At 40.6% G+C, this 15,877-nt stretch overlaps 1 protein-coding gene across 8 annotated transcripts in view; it reads left to right on the plus strand.

Annotated features, from left to right (window-relative positions):
* ARHGEF28 (Rho guanine nucleotide exchange factor 28) overlaps window positions 1-15,877 on the plus strand; it is a 317,878-nt gene that overhangs the window by 286,065 nt on the left and 15,936 nt on the right. For 7 of the 8 annotated variants that reach the window (XM_059418064.1, XM_059418061.1, XM_059418063.1 and 4 more), the window contains 2 exons: window positions 577-1,062; window positions 2,162-2,462. In XM_059418064.1, coding sequence (XP_059274047.1) covers window positions 577-1,062; window positions 2,162-2,462 — 787 coding nt within the window. The remainder of the gene's footprint in view (window positions 1-576; window positions 1,063-2,161; window positions 2,463-15,877) is intronic. The other variant, XM_059418066.1, reaches the window with a different exon arrangement.

The following is a 15,877-nucleotide window of genomic DNA, read 5'->3' on the forward strand; positions in this document are numbered from 1 at the left end:
ACGTATCTCCTCAATATGAAATTAACGGCTGTCCTTGGGCATTACATTATAAAAAGATTATTTACCAAAAGTTTCCAAGTGGTTGACTTTTATTTTTATGTTTTCATGTATGTAATATAGCTTAAGTAATTTTTGGTTTGGGACTCAAATAAAGGATACTATCAGGCTTATATAGAATCTTAAGTTCTCATGAATTATTGAGTGGAGAGACCTCAGAGAATGAGACATAGACCAGGAATGCAGTCTTGTGAATTTATGTACTGAATTCTTACTCAAAAGGCTTGCTTAAATATTACCAACAACCAGCAACAAAACACATTTCCGAAAGAGGGGATGACTGTTGCTTTTGTGCCTTTTTTCTTTTTTTTTGTTGGTTTATTAATTCTCAAGCCATCCTGTTAGAAAATGTGATAAACCTCTTCGGAATGTCAAGGTTAGTCCGGGGAGCTAACTTAGAAAGGACAGGAATATTAAGAGGAAAGAAAGGGGTTGTGATTTTGGTGTTTGGAGGTCATTAGAACCCCAAGCATAAGCACATGGAGGCCATGACTGTTTGTTTTTCTCCTGCTCTCACAGGCCGCCTTGACCATCCAGGATAGCCACATCCAGGTCCACAGGCTGCTTCTCCAGCAGCAGGAGAGCCTCTCTCCTGGCCCGTCCTTCAGAGGGAGCCCCTTCCAGGACCAGGAGAAGTACCGCAACCTGGAGAAGCAGCGGGAAGAGCTAGCCAACATCCACAAGCTGCAGTCCCAGTTCCAGCAGGACCAGAGGCGCTGGCACCGCCAGTGTGACCAGCAGCAGCGGGAGCAGGAGGCCAAGGCCAGCCGGCTGCAGGAGCGCGAGAGGGAGTGCCGGTCACAGGAGGAGCTGTTGCTCAGGACCCGCGGGGAGCTGGACCAGCAGCTCCAGGAGTACCAGCAGAACCTGGAGCGGCTGAGGGAGGGCCAGCGCCTGGTGGAAAGGGAGAGGGAGAGGATGCGGGCCCAGCAGAGCCTGCTGTGTGGTTGGAAACACGGGCGGCAGAGTAGCCTTCCCGCGGCGTTTTCTCCGGGAAGCACAGAGGTACGGATCTTCCCTGCTTGCAGCAGTGGTGTGTGAGGCAGCTTCTCAAGGACGGGTTTAGTCCTGGTCACTCCAGGGATACTGATCTGATGCCTTTTTGCCCACTGTGATAAGAGCCCCTAAGAGTTAATGTGTAGGGAGCAGAAACTGGGAACCTGCCAAGACTGCATACATGTCTTGACTCACCGCAGGGAAATTTGGAAGACCTACGTCCTGTTGGATGGGGGGCTCACTGTATACTCTGTGACGCCCTTACCTGAAGAAAGAAACACAGAAAGGGAGTCCTCCAAGAAGGCAAAATTTGTCTTGGCACCCTGCTTGCTGGGAACACGCTACCTTTCCTGGACTTAAAGGACCCCTTTGCATGATTTAGTCTTCAGGGTTTCGTATAGATAGGCCTTTTACCAGATCAGTTAGCTATTAATGTGCATCCATAGGTACTGAGTTTAGCAAGTACAGTACTTTTCTGTTAACTAATAATAGTTAATGTGAGTATACTAAGTGAGTATGAGTGGCTGGGTGGGATATTGAAAACTTTCCGAGGATTGTGTTCTATTGGTGCCCCTTCTCCTCATGTTTGACAGTTCCATTTGCCCCAGGAGTTTACTCCGCTGTGCTCTGAACACATGAATGCTTTTTACTGATAGTGCATAAAGTGGCAAAGCTTGATAAGAAAGGTCTGCATTGCATCTGATTTTCCTTTCAAGTTGGGTAAATTATGTTTATTGCAAACACCAGATGCATATATTGCAAATACCTCATGCATATATTTTCAACATTTTAGTCAGCAAAAAAGAAAATGCTGCTCTCTGTTGAAGTGGAAACACTTCAGTAGAAGGTACCACTGCTGGGGGTTTTTTTTGTTTGTTGTTTGTTTTTGTTTTTGTTTTTTGTTTTTTGTTTGCTTGCTTTTGCTTTGTTTTTAAAGATAGGCTAGACACACCAAATTGAAGTTTTGATGCTAGCTCATTAAAAGGGGATGGATATAAGGACTTATTAAAAATCTTGATTGCTAAAATGATTAGAAATAAATGCTTTATAAAACTTGCACAAATTGCTAGAGAAATTATTGTATTTTTTTCTGTATTTTCTTGCACAGGTAATGGAACTTAATCGATCCGAGAGTTTGTGTCATGAAAATTCATTCTTCGTTAATGAAGCCTTAGTACAAATGTCACTCAACCCTTACAACCAATCAACTCTATCAGGTGTCCATCAGGATGCCACTTATCCCCAGAATATAGCTAATTCTGATTTGGTAAGGACTAGTGAAAATCAAGTAGACCTCCAGTTGGACATTTCTCAGCCCTTGGATGTCAACCATGAACTATGGACAGCCGCTGGGTCCTGTCATCAGATACCCCCTCTCCACCCAAGCAGCAAGGATTCTTGTAAAAATGGTAATTAATACTTTAAATGTCATCTGTGTGGTTTCAACAAGAAGCTGTTTCTCTGAATGGTTGGCTCTTCTTCAGAGCAAGTCGAAGTGAGTCCTAGAAGGGGAATAAATTGGTTCTGATGAGCTGGAGTTTGTGGCATAAACTTCTCTTGGGTGAAGTCTGGGGCCATCTTCTAGAAAAGTTGGAACATGGTTAGAGGGCTGTGAGGATGGCACCAAGATGTAGGGACCAGACAGGGTTTTCAGATCTGTGGGTTAAATGATGATAACTACCAAGTTGGTTGACTTGTAAGGGAGAGTCATTCCTTACTGTACACTCTACCACATTCCAGTAGGCATACTCACTGGCTCTCAGAAATAAAACATAGAGACAAGGCTTGTGGTCTTTTCTAAAGGAAAGGCAATTTCCTTTAATGTTAGTGAAATCTCTTCTACTATTAAACACCCCCAAAATGAACCTGTTAACATCATTTGTCATTGTTAAAAAAAAAGTGTTATATATCATAATAACACAATTTGCTAATCCCATTAAAGCATTTGCCAAATATAAATGAAAGGCAGCTTGCGTTACCAATGCCACATGAATCTGAGTGATTTAAATCTATGTCTACTATAAATTGTTTTCTGTGGGATACGAAGTAGGGAATGAGAAGAACTTGAAACCTCTCTACCAAAAAACAGATGGCATGCAATAGAATAAACAAATGGCCGGCCACATGGATGTGAAATAAATCACTGACAGCAAAATCGTTCAGAAACATAAAACAAGCAGTAGTATAGAGATCTTCAGAACTTGACACGGATTTGTTGCCATGCTTCGTGTATATTCTTAGTTTGTCTGTGGGAGGAGTTTTCAGCAACAGAGAGTTTTGAAGGTACTCAGCAACTTTGAATCAGAGAGTAATAATTCTGACCCTGCCCGAGGGTTGATATATTACTAATCTAAAAGATGCGAATTCTTCGTAGTGGATAATTCTTTGCATGACTTAGTCACTCCTGGAACATTCTTATTTCTTGTCAGCATCTGGGAGAGAATGAAATCACTCCTCAAAGCATCATTTCAAATATATCCTAAATTAAAAAAAAATAAAATGGAATGGTTCATCAGGATTTTTTTTAAATAGGCAGATTTTAGAGGACATAACCCATTTATTATCTTGCAGCTTTAGTATCGTGGAGACCACACTGCAGTAGACTTTTTCTAGGTAAATGTTATTTTGCTGTGCGGATTCATTAAGTTGCTATTCACGGTGTTTTTTATGTTTTTGTCAGGGCAGTTTTTGCATCCTGATTTGGTAGAATTCAAAAACTCAGTTTGAGTTAAACCACATTCAGCTTTTGTTTAAAAGAAGCATCTCTCCCTTTTTGTGTATCTCCCATCTTCTTCTGTTGACTTGGGCTTCAAAGTATAAAGCTTTTAAACATTTGGCAGCACCCTTGCAGGAGATAGAAAGTGTACTAAAGAAATAAACAGTGATTATATCCAAAACCAGTCTCGCCACATGTAAGGAATTAGAGATAGCCAAGGGAAATTCTGAGAAAATGTACTTAGGCTGCAGCTCTTGTGTGTCCAGCAGAGGCCAAGGGCACCGAGGACATTGGCAGAAGAGAGGAAAATCAACTCTGGCCTGAATCTATCGGGAACATCCTGGTGTGTGTACTAAGTAGGGATTAGATCAGAATGCAGTGTGTGCTGTTCAGCACTGGAGTTTTGCAACTGGTCAGAAAACACTGTTGATGTTTGTTTACTCGTAACAGGCTAAGCAGTTTCTGGAGGAGAGAATAGAAGGAGATTAGGAGGTGATAGAGAAGTGGCATGAAAATTGGATACACGTTCTTAGGAGGGTGGCGAGGGCCAGATACGACTGTTCAAACTGTACTGGTGTGTTCACAGCTTTTAATGTTGACAGTAGCATAAAATAAGCTGCTGATGGTGGTCTTTGCTGGACTTCGCCCGGGCCCCCCATGTGTGCTGGTGGTGGGGGCAGGGGGAGGGTGCCTTCCTGGCAGAAGGTGGCCTGGGTGTGCAGGTGGAGAGAGTGATGGTCCAGGTGCTGGAGTCCAGGACGATGCCGTGTCCGTGCTCGTTGTCGCATTCTGCCACTACGTCTTGGGGCTAGTGGTCACTCAACGGCCACTCCTAAGAACACGTGGTTCACAGTATTCAGACTCAACAAAATTTGCCTCTGATGTGCTTGGCTGGTGTTTTTGGGAAATGTGCCTTTAGCCACCGTGAGTGAGTGCTGTGCTGAAGGTTTTATCTGTAGGCCGCAAGGTCAGCTGTGTAAAGACAGCTTCTTGAAGGATGGTTTGTTCTTTTTCCCAATCTGGTCCTGTGGGCATGGGGTCAGTGGACACATGACTCTCTAGAACAGTATACCTGATGGGGAAAATGGTGTGTAAATTAAATTTTGGCGGGGGGAGCGGGTAAATTAGGTTCTTGAATGTGTTTAGATGTCACAGATGGTAGACTTTTCATTGGTTTGTTCAGTCCAACGTCCCCAGCCATTTTACTGTACTAGGATTGTAACTGGGTCTTCCTTTACCCTACCACCAATGCACTACCAACAATTACAGGACATTGAATTTCCAGCCCAGTACTGCAGTTCTCCAGGGAGAAATGCGTTCGATCCAACAGTCCATGGGGACAGCTCTGTTCTTCTCTGCATCTCAGTGGGAAACTGAGGTATGAAGAGGTTCAATGACTTGTCCATGGTCCCACAGCTACTCAATGGTAGAGCCCCAGATGGACCCCGGGAGGACCTGCACTGGAGCCCTTGCTCTTCGCCAGGACACTGTATGTGGCTGATTTCTAGAAAGCTGTTTTATTATACTTTTTGTAGCAGTTGCAGTAGAAGTGGAATAAATGTTGCTATGATGCCCAGCAGGGTGTTCACAGTTAAGGGCCAGTTGTTACTATTGTTGTTGTTGTTTTCTTGTGGTTTACTTCCCCTTCCTCCCTTTTTTGGGTAGTACCATTTGGAAGATATTTCTAAGTATTTGAAACTGTGGTGGCCATTGTTTGCATGGATTCTGAGCATCTTCAGATATCCTAAATATCATTTAGCTTCACTTTTCTCCCATAAGGCCCATTTTCTTAAATAGGGTTTGTTTCTCTAATGTCACCTAATAATCACCCCATCTTACTTGTAAATATTGTTTAAGGTAGCACTTTAAAGAATTCTGCTTTCCACTTTTAGAAGTTGTTTCATGAATACACATCTTGGGTATTTGAGCATTAAATCCAAGTTGGTGTTTGATTTTATTTTTAGTGGAAGAGGGGTTTGTTTCAAGATCTTAATCTACACTCCTCTCAGGGACGCAGACTACAAAAAGACTATAAGACCACAGAAAATTTAAATTTCTTTAAACAATATAGTCCTTGTAGGACAATTTCTATGTGACTGGACCCATGAAATGGGTCCAGTTTTATTACTCTTTATTACTCTTCTTAAAGGCAAAACAAATATTTTTGTGACTTTTCCCCCACCTCCTAGCTTTGGAATTCTAGAACTAATTATACAGTGCATCCATTAGTCTACATGTGACCTATTCCTTAAACACTGGACAAAACACTTTATGGCATGGAAATTACTCTGAAATCTTGGTCTCTCTTTTCAGTTATATTTTTATCTGTACCTCAGTATTTGAAGATTGCCTAAAAAGTTCCTCTTCAGTGTAGTTAAAGCATTATGATTTTGCCATGCATATGATAAAATTTAAATCAAGAGCCAAGTTTTTTGTGTTAGTCATGTAGCTATTGGCAGAAGAATAATTTTATTAAATTTGGATTCCAAAAGAGTGTTGAGTGTTTCTCTTCAGTACATATTAGGATTTGGTGCCCATCAAAATATTGTCAAAATTCAAAGCATTGTATTCAGAATATTTCATCTTGGGAATTTTTTTTTTTTAATGCAGACAGCTGTATTAAACTTTCACTGACATGTTTTTTATGTATGGAAAGAAATAGAAAATTTCCAAAAAAAAAAAAAAAGAAAGAAAAAGAAAAAGCTACACTATAGTTAGTATTTCTAAGTAACAATTTTAAAGAAGTGACTATGATAATTTCTAATGTTTTTAGAATATTCCGTAATTCAGAAATGGACACCTTATTTGTATAAACTGTGTGGAAAGAAGCTTTGCCAAGGACCTTCAGGCAATTTCTCACAAAAGTCCAACTGGCACTGGATACCATAAACTCCAAGGACAAAGGTGTATTTGAAAGGGGGAATGTGTTAGTTTCCTAGGGCTTTCCTCCACAGACTAGGAGGCTCAAACAACAGAAATTTATTTCCTCATAGTTCTAGAAGCTGAAAGTCTGAGATCAAGGTGTGAGCAGTGTTGGTTTTGCTGAGGGCCTCTCTCCTTGGTTTGTGGATGATTGTCTTCTCCCTGTGTCTTTGCATTGGCTCCTCTTACCTCCCACCTGTCTGCATCTCAACATCCTCCTCTTATAAGGAGACCATTCACATTGGTGCAGGGTCTCTAATTACCTCAATTAATTACCTCTTTGAAGGCTCTATCTCCAAATACATTTTGAGGTAATGGGGGGGTAGAAATTGATTATATGAATTTGGCAGGGGGAAAAAGTTTGGCCCTTAACACAGGATAAAATGATTATTTTTTTCATTGCAATATTTAAAATTTTTTTTTTAATGTACCAAAGTTGAACTGTAGTAGACTGTTGTAGACTGGCAACTACATTGTGAGTCTTTTTTACTTGCTTAGGCAAGTGAGTTGAACTTGTAAAATTGTGATAAATGATCTACCTCTGCTTATTGATATGTTATCAATTGCATATGTCAACACGTAGAGAGTGGGGTGGACGGTATTGAGTCCATAGTTTCATTAGACCATATTTCCAAATGTAGGCCCTAACTAAAGAGCTCTACGAACTTTGAGCTCTCTCTGAATGGAGGGATATTAGATGGCTTTATTTTGAGTTGCTTAAGTGAACTAAAAAGCGAATGGTTGAACACATTCGTTATGATCTCAGCTTTTTGTCCAGATGCATCTATTGGGAAGTTACTGGGCAACTCTTCTTCTTATGGAATTTTGACTATCACTTTGGGAACATTTTTAAGGAAATCATGATATTACATGCTCTTGGTAATCCACGTCATGGCAAGACTATAAAGAATTGGGCTCAGAGGCTTAATTTTAATCTTTCTCACTGACAAATGTAGATGATTGACTTTTGCCTTTTGCAGATTTTGTACTAGGAAAGGGAAACATGGCATTTGCTTGTAGGACCTGGTGAGCCCCCGGTGCTGACTGCCAGCTTCCTGATTGCATAGTTCTCTGGGGGCAGGTTGACTGTGGGAGCCAGCTGGGCCAGGGCCAGCCCGCCTTAGTGCACAGAGCCCAGTACACAGCAGGAGAGGAAAACCAGCGGGTGGGTGGATACAGAGGCAGCCAGCCAGCCATGTGGCTGCCTGTTCATTCCCACCCTGGGTTCCAATTTGGTTTCAACAAGCTGCTGAAGTGAGAGTCCATTTGGTATGAATGATTCCAGAGGTTGGCCTGGGCTTGGGTCATCCTTAACTTAAAACAAGGTGGGGGGGATGATGAAAAAAATATATATATACCCACACACACATATATATGTATATGTATTCCTTCATGTAAATATATATGTAATATGTGGTCTATGGACTACACATTTGGCCTTTCCTATATGGTGTGGCTTTATTCTTTTTTTTTTTTTTTTAAGATTTTATTTATTTATTAGAGAGATACAGAGTGAGAGCTGGAGAGCACAAGTGGGGAAGAAGGGGAAGCAGGCTTCCCACAGAGTAGGGATCCTGATGTGGGGCTCGATGCCAGGATCCTGGGATCATGACCTGAACTGAAGGCAGTTGCTTAATGGACTGAGCCATCCAGGCGCCCCTTGTGTGGCTTTATTCTTGAAGTGATTATGGGTTGGGTTTGGAAGGGAAGTTCACAACCATTTATGAACCAAACGTGCTTAAAGGACAAGGCATGCTCCTATCAGTCGCATTGACTCATGAGACAATGATTCAAAACTAGGAAAGGAGGCATCTTCCCTTCCACAGATCAGAATCTGGGACCCTTTCTCACCCCTATGTCCATCCTGCAATGGAGGTTCCATTTTGTAGAGCTTGCTTAAATTGTGAATTGGTTAGCTGAGGACAGTTAATTTATGTCTGCCTAAGAAGAATATGGCTGTCTGGCCCAGTGAGTGGCAAATTTTTTCTTAAAGGACTGCACAGTGAGTGTTTTCATCTTTCCAGGCTATCAGGTGTTGGTCGCATATGGTCAGCTCTGCTGTTGTTCCTCAAAAGCAGCCATAGGCAATGTGTAAAGAATGAGATGGGCTGTGTTATAGTAAAAGTCTATTTGTAAAAGTGTGTTTTTGTTGTTGTTGTTCTTTTGTTTTTGTTTTTTGCTGTTTGGGTTTTTTTATTCACTTGAAATGAGAGAGAAAGTTATATTCCTCCTGGTTAGGAAATTTTATCCCAATTGCCTTTGGGTTGAATTAATAATGAAATAGTATATGGTACTTCATGCCATTTAAAAACACATTTGAATTCATCATCTCATTCTACACAGCAATCTTGTGAAATGACAGTGATTGTCACTGGGTTTTTCAAATAAGACAACTTTTCTCTTTTTGTTGAGTCTCTGCGAAAAGATGAATTTAGAAAAATAGAGTTGAATGGGTGGACTTTTTAAGGCCAGTGGCTTAAAACTTGGAAGGACCCTCCCCCAGCCCTGACTCCAGATTCAAATTCCTATGATTGTGTCATGGAGGGCTACAGTCTAACCGGGAGGCTGAAGAGACATAAGGTGTCATGGGTGGGATTGGTGCTGGAAACGTGGTTACTGTGGCTGGCTACGCCTCAGGATTTCTGGAAAAATTCAATAAAAGTATGAACTCCTTTGTTCAGAGATTCTCATTTGGTAGGACATGGCTGGGGCCTGTAAATCTGTGTATCTAACATTCTCCTTAGGTGATTCCAAAGCAGCCAGCCTGCCCTCTATCCCTGCAATGCCAACCTGGAGGGCTGGGCTTGATGTTCAAGAACCTCACTTTAAACACTAACCCAGGCTCCTAAGGCTGCATGATTCCTAAGCCTTAATTCTCCATCCGTATTATCTGGAAGGAAATGTTAACAGTGCTAAAGGGGGAGGAGGGGAATGCCTGCCACGTCCAGGGATCCGGGGAATATCTGCTTCCTTCCTACCTTCTGGAAGTAATTAATTCTGATTGTGATTCAGGGGTGGCATATGGATAAAGATGTGTCTCCTAAATGTCAGTATAGCTGATAGGATTTAGATTTAGGAAAAAAAACTAAATTGGAGATTTTTTTTTCTTAACTCAAAATGGAAATCTATTCTAATAGAAAGCCCAACTACCTTTCTGTATTGGTCTGAGAGGGGGTGTTGGTTGTGTTACCACAGCTGTTCTGAGAGGCAATCTCAACAGCACAGCATTTATCTTCCCTTTGTTCCTCTCCATAGAGAAACAGTTTACATCAGTCATCAGTGTTTCCAGAACCAAATGTAAGAAGTATTCTGGCAACAAGACTGAACATCTCAGTTTGGCATATAGAGCTCCCATACCTATAGAACTTCCAACCCTTACTGCTTACATTATGTAAATGGTTCCATTATGTCAGTGTATCCCCAGAAAATCTTGTAGTTGTACTTGAGTTCCCTGAGTAGGTTTTTCAACTAGAAAGAAAATTGAGAATGGCCAATGGTATTTTGGTTTGAATTATTCCTGACTCTAAGATTTAAAAATTGTGCTCTGGTTTATGACCTCGGTCTTTTGAGTTTGGTTACTCTGAATCAATTTGTTCTTATTAGTCCTGGATAGACTGATAAAAATCAAAGTTCAGAATTGCCAGGACATACCTCTTATTAGCACTTCCCATAATTTGAATTAATTACCTGTGTAATAATGTATGTAATGTCTGCCTGCCCCAGTACAGAAAAGGCTTCACAGGGGTGGGGAAGCTACATGTGTCTCCTTTGTTCATTGCTCTCACAGAAGCACCAAGCACACTGCTTGGCATAAAGTGAACATTGGATAAATATTTATGACATAAATGAAGGAGTCAGGGTCCCTACTCTTTAGCAGAAATGACAGCACTGTAAGCTTGAGCTATACAGCTTGCCTAGACTGAGGCATGGGAAGAGGTTGAAAAAAGACAGAGTTACATGGCGTGTTGATGGTGGTTAACACAGGTAGGCTAGAGGGGACTAGCTCACTGGATCCACTGAGTTTCAAAACCTGTAAGATGGGCGTATGTTAAATGGCATTCTTTTTTTTTTTTTTTTAAAGATTTTATTTATTTATTTGACAGAGAGAGATCACAAGTAGGCAGAGAGGCAGGCAGAGAGAGAGAGAGGAGGAAGCAGGCTCCCTGCTGAGCAGAGAGCCCGATGCGGGACTCGATCCCAGGACCCTGAGATCATGACCTGAGCCGAAGGCAGCGGCTTAACCCACTGAGCCACCCAGGCGCCCGTTAAATGGCATTCTTAAAATGTCAGAGTAACTGTCAGATTGTTGTTTGCCTTTAATCCACTGGATTCTAGGCAGTTAACTTTAATAGTTATCAACTTTTCTTCCTATGTAATTAATATTGAAATAAATTTGTTTGCTGATGTATCGTCCTGTTTAACACATTGCTATAGGTACTCTTGGTCCAACTCTAGAGAGCATCTCTTTGTGTGATTAATTTTTCCAGAATGTTATATGTAGCCCCATGTAACCATGCATAGCAAATGAAAACATAAAAAGGTAAAATGTGTTCTTCATAAAATGCTTTAATTTATTCTAAACAAGTAGAAATGAACCTATCCTTGTCATTTTAGGAAGATCGCTTATAAGCAGCTTAGCATTTAACTGTTTTATTAATAACTTAGTCAATTTATTTGTTCACTGGAGTATTTCTTTTTTAACCATATAGTAGCTCAAACACCAGTGAATTAAACATGGACAGTCAGCTCCATCTCAGTGAAATGATTTCTTTAACCCTTTTTCTTTTGCTAAATCCTATTTAAGTCTAGTGTATTTCCCCCAGGCAAAACAAACACTATTTGTTTAGTTAAATATACACCTAGAATGTGAACCAATTTCCCTAGCAGGACTTTCTAACTTGTTGGACTTAAAATACTGCCTGAATGGTCACGTATTGATGCTAGCAATCTTCAAATTAAGTTTGGTGGCACCTTAAGAAGTATTTCTGCTTTACTCTGCACTAACTGGAAGGCACCTACATATTCTCAGCTGGTCAGTTCCCAAACACAGCTGGCTGAGGGGAAGAAGTCCTGTCCTGTTGCTTTGCACAGATTTGAGCCATATGATGATAATAATAATAATAACAACAACAACAACAACAACAACCACCACTGGGCCCAAGTTTTGATCTACGGAGCTGTTAATTTGCCATAATAAATCACTGTTGAGTTTCCTCGGTTAAGGGGCCAGGGTCTTCATTCTCTCTCTGGATGACATATTAATTCAATTTAATTTGAAACATCAATGCATAGTTTGAAGATTTACCTAAGGAAAAATGTAATCTTGCAAAGTTTCCAGTTATGCAGGATAGGACTGTGGGCCTTTCACAGAACAATTTCACAGTAAGGCTGTGCAAAATTTAATTATTTTCACGATGACTCTTTTCCATAGCTCTCGTTGTGCAAATTTCATTACACTACAGCTTTTTCTTCCTCAAACATAACATGCTCGATGTTTGGATTAAATAGAGAATATTTGCATCATCGGCCAAAAATATAGGACACTCTGCTTCTCTGGTGAAGTGAGGCCATTTTGTAAGGAATGGTGCTGTGCTGTAAGGCTTTGGAAGTAATGTTTACAAGCAAAACATTGGCCTAGTTTTATTTATTTAATGACCTGCTTCCTACCAGTGATCTTGGCACCCTCTGCAGCGATTTGCAATCAATTAATCATACAGAATGCTGTAACACTGCAATAAGGGCATTGCACTCTGAGCTTCTCATAAATCCACCAGCAACAGAAAACAGAAATTGCATGCTTGAAGGCCTCTTCGTGAAAAACCCCAAATGGGGAGGTGATTTTAATGTTCTGTTTTCTAACATGTCCTTGGAATCCTCAGTACCATCTTGGAGCTTGTGAGTTCTCTAGTTCCCATTTCTCAAAGATGGTTTGGCCCTTCACTGGGCTGTCAGTATGGGAGTCTTTGCCTCATTCAGTTTAGACACTAGTCATTTAAATGAGGGAATTCTTGATTTTTCTGAATTCCTGAAGGAGGCTGTGGATTAATTTTTTTATCCTGAATTCAAGGCAATAATGCTCAACTGCAGCAGGCCGTATTTTTGAAGTCTTTGTAGGAATGATTCAGAAAGGAAGCTTGTTTCCATCCTGGGAATACACTGACATTTGCTAGAGGCAGATGGCAGAAGATGGGATGGTGTGATATTACAAGTCAGAGACTTCACATACTTGACTCTGCCAGAAGCTTCTGGAATCTGTATGTTAAGATCTTAAGCTTATATTCTTGTCATTTCAGATGTGTCCTTGCCAGTTAACTGTTTAGCTCTGCTGAGTTTTTTCTTATTTTAGTGTAGTAAATATGGAACTATTAAACATTCTTGAAATTATATAAGCCTAAACTCTTGGATGTATGTATATTATGTTGTCTTTACTTGCTTCCATATGGTTATGTTTTGAGGATGTTCTTATAACAAGAATATGGAAGCTTAATGTATATCCCAGCTGATTAAAAGTGAACCCTCTCTTAAGAAACTGAAGTTTTCAGAGCTGTATTACTTCCCATGAGTAGGTTAAACTTCTGACTCCTGACAAATTTATTCCTCCCAAAGCTGTACTATTTTTGATTATTTGTTAAATTATCCAGATTGGCATGATTGATTATACATAAGTAGAGCTCATCCTATATTTTTAGACGCTTGACGCTTCTGTTCAGCATGAGCTCTGAAATACGCTCACAGGGTCTTACATATGCAAACTCCTCTTCATTGGCACATAGATCAGATGGAGAAAATGTAAGAAACATTTTAGCCAAAATGTGATGGTCTGTTAGTCGGCATGTAGTAATGAGGCCACATTTTGCATTCAGGCTCCAGTGTGAAAAAGTGCAGTTGTGCACTGATGTCTCTCTGGGGACTGCAGACTAGAATCACATCCCCCTGGAAGGGAGAATGTGGCAGTACAGAAGGGGCTTGGGGGAATGGCTGTTAGCTTTCTTCTAGGGTATTCCACTGAACTATCTTTACACATTAAAATATATATATATTTTTTAGTTATTTAACGCTGATCAAGTAGCCTGAGGGTAAAGCATTGTGAAATGTCAGATACTAAATTCATCTTCTATGAGCTTCGTCTGCTCTGAGATGCCTTAATGAACTTGGGGGACAAAGCCCAAATTTGAAATGGGTGAGTCTGAGAACAAAGGAAGTATTGGGGGAAATCTCATTAAAATTACCCCACTCCAAGAAGTTGTCATTTGACCTGGTTAAGAGTCTGGAAGGATTTTTTTTGCAAATGGAGCTGCTAGTAAATTAAAATATTTGATAATTATCAGATAAGAGATACAGTTATAGTGATATGTAGGTGTTGCAGATACATTTGTCAAATTCAAACTCTTACCTACTAGTTAAGATAGATTCACACCTACCCACACCTACCCAGGGACACAATTAAATCTTATTTTTATAAATCAAGGTAAAATACTTGTTTTCTTAAACTTAAAGGTTTTAAAGGTAAAATACTTGTTTTCTTAAACTTAAAGAACTTCTACAACTTTATTAATACTTCTAGTGATGGCTGTTGGTAAGGATTTTTAGTGTTTTTAGAGACGATTATTTCAGGGTTGGTGTATGTGTATGGTTTTTGTTTGTTTGTTTGTTTGTTTATTTTTAGATATAGAGTCCATCAGCCAGCTTTGAGAATCTGTGGTTCAGGAAAATTCCAGAAAATGTGTTTCATGAAGGGCTTGATTCAATGACTGAATCAAACCTGATGCAGAAAAGCTACTAGGGTTGAAACCTGCTTGGCAATACCATTTTTGGCCAGAATGGCCAATACCAGATACATTCCTAGGATAAAAGTAGGTGACAGGGTATTCTCCTGATACTCAAAAGTGAGAAGATAAAGAATCCACCTTCTCTCATCTCCAAAACCAAGTTTCAACCAACATAGACTAAAATATATTTTCCAGTGTAATGACCTTGACATGACTTCATCAGCACTTCATTGTTAAGTGAGGAATTTGAATGTATGACTACATGAATGGATGAAGGCACAGAGGATGGGTTAATCTTGTACAGTGGAGATGGCTGGCTGGCACAGTGCTTAAGATAGAACGGTTGGAAATTATGCCTCATTTCATATTCCAGCTCTCTCATTTATTACCTATGAAATTTTAAGCACGTATTTCAGATGACTTGGTGCATTTGCTTCCTTGCATATAAAATCGGTATCCGCTTTGGAGGTGGTAAGATGATTACATAAGACAAAGACTAAAATAGTTGGAACTTTGGAGATACTCCATAGACAGAATCATCACTTGTTACTAGACCTGGTGTTAAGAAAGCTATAAATCACGAGGAAGTGCATTTGAAGACTTGAGCCGCTGGACCGCTTCTGGGCGCTGGCTCCAGTGGCCCGAAAGTCTTGCACTTCATTTGGGCTATACCTAATAAGGCCCGTCTCAGAACATGTTCCACAACTATACCGGCTGCCACTAGGTGTTCCATGATGGACAGGTCTCACAACAACAATATTGGGAAATGCTGGGTTTGCAGTTACCCAGCTTTTTCACAGCTTGAGTTGTGCTCATGTGTATCTGAAAGTGACCCTTCCCAAATTTTTGTATTTAACCACAGTATCCTCCTCCTGTCCAGCTCGGTGTCTTGTGGGGCTACTGTTCCTTTAAATACAGTGGAGTAAACACGTGATATAAGTGGATGTTGAAATACATTCATTGCCTGTGGCACACCCTTCAAACACATTTTTTTCTCCCTTCTGAATGGTTGAAATCCACATGACAGATCCCAACATGATTAACCAGCTGGGTTGTCTTTTGAAAACCAAATCCAATGTGAATTTAAGATAGAGCTTTGTTTAGCCCCCAGGTCAGTGTTTGGACCTGTGGATAAGGATTTGTGTGTTCAGTCTTCTTAGAGATGTTCTGGGTTCACTTCCTTGGGTCTTTTCAAAGGTGCCATGTGCTGAGGGGGAGTCCTCCCTGACGAAGCACAGGAGGTTTTGTGTTTGGTTCTGGAGGCCAGGTCTGGGCCCTTCTCACCGTGTGGTCCAGCTGTTGGAAGTTTTCCCTGTGACACCCTGGCACCCACCCCCACCCCTTTTGTACATCTACTTCCTTTGTTAGGAATATCTTCTTTCCTTCCCTTTCCTTCCATCCTGGTTAACTCCTTTTT

This window comes from Mustela nigripes, chromosome 12, assembly GCF_022355385.1.
Source record: "Mustela nigripes isolate SB6536 chromosome 12, MUSNIG.SB6536, whole genome shotgun sequence".
In the NCBI taxonomy this organism is placed as follows: domain Eukaryota; kingdom Metazoa; phylum Chordata; class Mammalia; order Carnivora; family Mustelidae; genus Mustela; species Mustela nigripes.